We start from the raw sequence: 6,864 nt of genomic DNA, 5'->3' as shown, positions 1-6,864 counted from the left end.
TTAATATTATCAACTCATCATCCAGCTGTGCCAGACTTACCCTCATACAATTTAAGGTCCTCCATAGACTACATTACAGTAAAAAAAAATTTCAAGGCTCTACCCAACAAAAACAGACAAAGCATGTAATAGATGCTCACAGACTCCGTGCAACCTTACCCACATGTTCTGGCTATGTCCTAAGTTGACTCACTTCTGGCAATTATTTTTTGAAGCACTATCTAAGATAGTTGATATGAATCTAGACCCAACCCCTCACATAGCTATTTTTGGTAAACCACCAGATGATCTTTGTACCACAGCCACCCAAAGAAATGTCATTGCTTTTGCCTCTCTCGTTGCTCGCAGGAGAATTCTCCTACTATGGAAATCTCCTAACCCACCCTCATTTAAATCTTGGCTACGGGACATTCTAAGCCTATTGAAATTAGAGAAGATTAAGTTCTCAATCAGAGGCTCTGCCAACAGGTTCTATACACACTGGAGACCATTACTCGACTTTCTCGATAAACTGCCACCTCGTGAAGTGGCTAGATAAAAAAGAAACTCTCCTCATGGTCATAATATACCCTCTACTTAGCATCTGTCCGCCAGCAAGTGATCCCCCCAAGCAGATTGTACGCATCCTGAAAGTACACCGGAGCAGTCATTACAACCAGGAAGCAGACGTATCCAGTATTAAGTTTAAGCAAGTTATTTCATGCGCATTTTCAGCCCTACTTGTTTTCTAATTTATTTATATAATTTTTTTTTCTCACACTATGTCAAAATCTGTTGTGTTGGTAATTCGTACTGTTATTCAAATTAATACAAAGTTACACCGTCCAGGAACTACAGATTTGGGGGAGGGAATGGGGATGCTGTTTGTGTTGGGAATATGTTTTTAAAAAAAGTTGTATTTTTGGACGTACTGATTGTCTTTGACGCTGTGTTCTATAAATAAAGTTTACAAAAAAAAGAAACAAAATAACTATAAAGAGACAAAAACCATCTACAAAGTCAAAACACACGCAAAATGGCCACAAAAATTATCACAAAGACACAAAATAACTACAAAGAGACACTAAATAGCAACAAATATTCCACAAAACAGCTACAAATAGACACAAACGACTACACACAGACACAATACAACTACAAATAAATACAAAACAACTGCAAGTGGACACAAAATCTGAAAGATGCAAGACAAGAAAGTTGAAAAACTATTAAAACAAAGAGGAACAAAAATGAACCAACTACAAAAAAAAGCTGTGTTCCAGTGCAGGTGTCTTGCTCTTTTGTAGGAGGGGTGAAGGGCCTTTTGTATGTCTCTGCCAAGTGCGTTATCACCTTATCAATCCTTGAATTTGTATGATGCTCCTATCCAGACAAAGTTACACACTTGTGTATATTTTGTGTTACAAAAGAATAAGCTTCAGTTTGGCATAACAGTAGTGCACGTAGGTGAGAGAGCAAAAGTCAAAACATTTGCCTAACAAACAGTCCTGTTCTCATTAAATAATAAAGGTGGCTATTATTTTGAACAATAAATAAATCCATGAACAACAATATGAAAAGGAGGATGCTACACCCAGTCGAAGTGAGACCATATTTCTTGTGACTGCACATGCATTATGACAGGTCTAGTTTATGTTACTTACATTATTAGTAGGCGATAGGCTGAAGATAATTTCGGAGTATAAACTCCTTGTCTTCATTTTTCCTGTTTTCTGTAAATGTACAGATTTATTGGTGGCTACCAGCACTTGGAAAGGATTCACCAACTGTTAATGAAAGAGAAAGACTGATCGTGAGTGAAGAGTGATGATGTCTCTAATACTGTACATATAATTGTATAAAAGAGCAGTACCACACACAGACTCAGTGAACGTTTTGTTTTATACTAGAAATACCACTGTAAGCTAATAAATGTGGATACAAATACATATCACACCCCATAAATCGTTCTTAGAGCTAAGTACAAAATTTCTTACCATTTTTGGGTTTATCAAGGCACCACTTATTTGACCCTTAACGGCACTTTGTCTCAACTCTGCGGCATTTTTGACGTCTTTGAAAAGCATCTGAGTCACTCTGTGATCGGGAAAAAGTTCTAGCTGCTTTGTTAGATGCATGCTGAAAATTTTGGGACAGTTGTCACTGCGCTTCATATGAGGTCTGTACACAGGGGGAAACATAACACGGTGACACTTCTTGAGCGTTTCCTCTTTGGGGAAAATGTTCCACAAAACAAATAAACAAAAAACAATCAAACATTTACCTTCTAAAAGTCATCATATGTAAAATCACGACGTTTAGTATTTTGTACAGTATAATGCTAGATTAATTAGCACAAGTAGGAACTAAGAGTTTCCGTGCCGAATCTATTTCAGAGGCGGACCACCATCTAACAAAAAATTTATCTTTTTCGTTTATTGATACTGTACAGTCTTCATCCACTTTCTCTCAAAATTGTGTGCTCATTGGTTTAAATAGGCGAAACTAGTCGTTATGCGGTATACACAGCATTATAACAGCTAACGTCAGACTGCAATAACATCGAGCTTCGTCTTCAAACATGGAGAAATATGAAGGCTATATTTTCACTGCTCTCTGCAGCACCAACTTTTTGGTATCCTGCCTGCTGTTCTCCAGAGTCACTCGGGAGCAAAGGGAGCCGTACATGGACGAGCTTTTTCACGTTCCACAAGCTCAGAAATACTGCCATGGAAAATTCAGCGAGGTAAAGTGCCTTTCTAGCCATGTAAACGACTTTTCCGGATTAAGGTTAGCTAGCAGCGGAGTTCATGTCATTTAAAACGATGTCGAAGCTTGCACAGCTTTTAATCTCCATACTGGAAACAGAATGACATAAGTAGGGAATATGTGTTGTACTTGTAGTTTCCATGTAGAGTGGGGTAGCATTATCAATAACACAAGCTACAAGAGACATCAGACAACTATTTTTACATGACAGCTAATTGTAGCTTCATGGTGGCATGCCCTTTTAACACGGTGCTGACCCTTTCTTTAGTGGGACCCGATGATCACCACTCTCCCAGGCCTTTATCTCGTCTCAGTGGGTGTGATCAAGCCCGTGGTGTGGCTGGCTGACCTGACAGGCGAGGTGGTGTGCTCCACAGGCATGTTACGCTTCATCAACCTGCTCTTCAACTGCGGCAACCTCTACTTGCTCTATCTTCTCCTCTGCAAACTGCACCTCAGGGAGAGGGTAAGATCGAATGATAATGACGATCAAATGATAATAATGTGTGGGTGATCTCTACTTGTCATTTTTTGTATTCTGATATCATGTCACTTATGTTCCAGACACATACAACCTCACGCAGAGTCCTCTCAGCACTGTCTCTGTCCACCTTCCCTGTGCTCTACTTCTTCAACTTCCTCTACTACACAGATGCTGGATCTACTTTTTTCATCCTCTTTACCTATCTCATGGCACTCTATGGGTGCCACAGAGCTTCAGCACTCCTTGGTGTCTGCTCTGTGCTCTTCCGCCAAACCAACATCATCTGGGTGGCCTTCTGCGCAGGCACTCTAGTGGCTGCCAAAATGGATGAGGCCTGGAGAGCAGAGCATATGAAAAAGAGGGATGAGAAGTGTCCTCTATCCCAGGCCCCTCTGTCGTTCAGTGGGGCAAAGAAAATAATGCTTTTCACCATAGAATTTCTCACTTCACCCAGTCATGTAAAGGCGGTGCTGCTGGTGGCCTGGCCTTACGCAGTGGTTGGCGCTGGTTTCCTGGTGTTCATGGTACTAAATGATGGGATAGTGGTGGGTGACAGAACAAGTCATGAGGCCTGCCTCAACTTTCCCCAGCTCTTCTATTTCTTCTCCTTCACCCTCTTCTTCTCCCTCCCTGTCTCACTCTGTTACTACCGCATCCTCCGCTTCTTGCAGGCTCTGAAAAAGCAACCCTTCTTCTTCCTCTTTATCACTGGAGTCTCCTTGCTACTGGTGTGGAAGTTCACCTTTGTCCATAAGTACCTCCTTGCAGATAACCGCCATTTCCCCTTCTATGTGTGGAAAAAACTTTTCCAGAGGCATGAGCTGGTGCGCTTCCTACTCATCCCAACTTACATCTTTGCTGGCTGGAGTTTTTTAGACTCTTTCAAGTCACGTTCACTCTTCTGGAGCTTGGCGTTCCTGGTGTGCCTTTTGGCTGCCACGGTCCCCCAGAAGTTACTGGAGTTCAGGTACTTTATCGTCCCGTACCTGATGTATCGCCTGCACATGCCTCTCCCCTCTCTTCCCAGACTTATTGTGGAGTTCCTCCTGTACACAATGGTCAATGCTGCCACACTATACATCTTCATCAACAAAACATTCCACTGGCCAGACAGCACAACCACACAGAGGTTCATGTGGTGAGGGGTGAGGGAAGTACTGAAGCTGGTATCTGATATCAGGAGTTACAAGACTCAAATGAGATGTTGGCATCAAAGGACATTAATTGCTACACAGTTAACTTAATGTTTTTCAGCTTTGGTTGCAAAATAAAGTGATGGTAGGAGCTGCTGTAGGCTAGTGAATAACATGTTATCTGGAGATGTAACATTTATTTCTAGTTGATTAGGGTGCAACCCAAATTTCGTCTTTTTAATGTTTTCATACTATCCTTCACATGAAAATGACATTGACAAAGAACAGCTTTTGCTATTGGACAATACATTGGCAGTAACAGCACTGTAAAATCATTGGTAGTGGTCTGAGTTAGAGAAGTTGCTGTATATAAAAGTTGTTTCTGCTGTTTTGGTTTTTGGTTGAAATTTTGGTCCATCTCTGAGGTGGAAAAATGATTGCACAATTTTACATTTTCTGCAGGGTTCTGGGAATTGACAAGGTTGTGTGTGGTTTGTAATGGTAAATTGTTTGTATTTCAAATGTAAATGCTGTATGCAATTCTATAAATCCATATTTCAAGGAACAGTTGTTGACATGAGCTATTAATATGATTCAAGAGACCAAAAACAACATAGAATTTCTCCCAAGGGAGACAATACGGGCACCTTGACCTTGATAGCCATATTGTTTTTTTGTAATGACTGAAATGTTTGCATTTTGCCAGTGAAGAACACATTGGACCCACAGACAACTTTACAAATTGTTATGAGACTAAATTGAAAATATCCAAATGTTTTTCATTTTTCACCTTGAATTTACTTTGCCAAGCCATAAGAATCAACCAGAGGTGATTCATAAAAGTGTTAGTTTAAATGCCTGTGTTTTCTGCCATGAATTTTAATTGTTTTTTTTTTTTCTTTGTAGTTAATTTTAATAGAAGATATCATCCTGCCTTCTGTGTTTCACCTTTGTGTGCTACTTTTGTTGTGCCGGATTTATGTGTTTGATTGCAGTTATTCTTCCTGTGTACATAAATGAGTTTCAAGTATGAAGTTGATCTCAGTCCCATCAGGACATGATTAAAGGTTTGGTTTGAGTCAAATGTGACACTGTTTTATTAAGAGCAAGTCATTATGTCCAGATTTTATTTTGCCACTCTGTATCGGTCTTGATCCTGTTTGCTCATTTTTCTGATGCTTTGTATTCCACAGTTAGTGTCCATCCAGCTGCTCCACAGTGTTATGTAATTTGAATAAAGTGACTCATGCAGAGTCATGTCCCAGTTTTATCATTTATAGAGCACTTTTGGTGAATATACATCCACAATGATCTTTACAGAATACAAAGGGCAACAAATTGTTAAAAAAATACAGATACATCAGATTTGTTTTAGAGCCTCTTAACAATAGTTTGAAAAGACATGTTCATATTAGACATGAATATTGGGTATACAGAATAGTAGGCCTGTTTTAATAGACCTTCTGTGGAATCTTTGCAGAGTTAATGGGACTGTATTCACATGTTCAGATTCTTAAGAGCAAAATGTATCAAATTGTGTCACATTAGCTGTTCCAGAATTATTGGTTTTAGAGGAGCCTAATGGGTTTATAGACTGAGTTAAACTATAAACTATCAGCCAGACTTACACACTAGGTGGAGCTATAAGATAAAGTTGGAAATTCTCATGAAGAATACTTATTATGTAACATGAAGAAAGATAATCGGACTGGTTATAAATTTAAAACACTGCCCTTATCCCAAGCTTTCACTACTGAATAACACAAAAAAGTGTTAACATTTCAGTGTAAGATTATACCTGAGTAAACTCAAACATAGAAACTTGATGGTTAATGCGGAGCCATCCTTGAAGTTTATTTTCATACTGTTCAAAATATCAGCCACTTTCAACTCTAATAGTGTGCTGGTTCGTTCTAATAAAAACAGCTAGACAAAGAAAATTTCAGGCAGCTGAATCTGATTAGCAGAACCTGACACTCTTCGGTATAATAATAAAACCTAACCATTGTTGTGTAGCTTGCAGTAGTTTAGAGTAGTCGTTGTTACTTTAGAAGAGAAAGCTCAAGTGGGAGAAGAAAGAAGACAAGTGGCACAGCAATTGCTCTCCATCCAACTAATATTACTAAGTTCTAATTGTGTCAAGCAGCAGCTCACAGGAGAGACTTTAATAAAAATCACACTGGGATGATTATACAAATGTTGATTATACTGTTCACCCACTCCTGCCCTGTGTGAAGGAGATACAGTACATACTCTTTGCTTTGCAACACAATATTCTAGGTAAAAATAGCCTGGAATGTACAATATGGTTTTTATTTGTTCTTTGATTTTGGCTTTTAATGAACCTCTCTCACTCTCTTTTCCCTTTTCACTGTCTCATTGATGTTTACTTTAGGGGATGATGAAGCATGCATTAGCCCCAAGAGGGGCATCAATCATAAATTTATTTTACTTCATGTCACAGTTGTAGTTTGTACTTGTATAGTAAATAATATCAGA

The 6,864-nt window shown here is 39.1% G+C and overlaps 2 protein-coding genes across 6 annotated transcripts in view; one reads left to right on the top strand and one right to left on the bottom strand.

Annotated features, from left to right (window-relative positions):
• tprkb (Tp53rk binding protein) overlaps positions 1–3,400 on the bottom strand; it is an 11,062-nt gene extending 7,662 nt beyond the window's left edge. The window contains exons 1-4 of one of the 5 annotated variants that reach the window (XM_020601430.1): positions 3,321–3,400; positions 3,098–3,196; positions 1,977–2,160; positions 1,644–1,766 (exon numbers count right to left, since the gene is read on the bottom strand). In XM_020601430.1, coding sequence (XP_020457086.1) covers positions 1,644–1,766; positions 1,977–2,160; positions 3,098–3,141 — 351 coding nt within the window. In that variant the 5' untranslated portion in view covers positions 3,142–3,196; positions 3,321–3,400. Of the gene's footprint in view, positions 1–1,643; positions 1,767–1,976; positions 2,161–2,263; positions 2,357–3,005; positions 3,069–3,097; positions 3,197–3,320 lie in introns of those variants that run through there. The other 4 variants (XM_020601431.1, XM_020601432.1, XM_020601434.1 and 1 more) reach the window with 4 other exon arrangements.
• On the top strand, positions 2,408–5,618 carry alg10 (ALG10 alpha-1,2-mannosyltransferase). The gene is made up of 3 exons (XM_020601429.1): positions 2,408–2,725; positions 3,017–3,214; positions 3,313–5,618. The coding sequence occupies exons 1-3, from the start codon at positions 2,561–2,563 to the stop codon at positions 4,372–4,374; spliced, it is 1,425 nt and encodes a 474-aa protein (XP_020457085.1). The 5' UTR covers positions 2,408–2,560; the 3' UTR covers positions 4,375–5,618.
• The last annotated feature ends 1,246 nt before the right edge of the window (positions 5,619–6,864 follow it).

This window comes from Monopterus albus, unplaced genomic scaffold (genome assembly GCF_001952655.1).
Source record: "Monopterus albus unplaced genomic scaffold, M_albus_1.0 scaffold51.1, whole genome shotgun sequence".
In the NCBI taxonomy this organism is placed as follows: Eukaryota; Metazoa; Chordata; class Actinopteri; order Synbranchiformes; family Synbranchidae; genus Monopterus; species Monopterus albus.
This window is presented reverse-complemented; position numbering and strand designations above follow the sequence as displayed.

Excerpts from the sequence above, each read along its gene's own strand:
- alg10 (XM_020601429.1), top strand. The coding sequence starts at position 2,561 with ATGGAGAAATATGAAGGCTATATTTTCACTGCTCTCTGCAGCACCAAC. Across the intron at positions 2,726-3,016 it reads GCCATGGAAAATTCAGCGAG|TGGGACCCGATGATCACCAC; the intron begins GTAAAGTGCCTT and ends CCCTTTCTTTAG. Across the intron at positions 3,215-3,312 it reads AACTGCACCTCAGGGAGAGG|ACACATACAACCTCACGCAG; the intron begins GTAAGATCGAAT and ends CTTATGTTCCAG.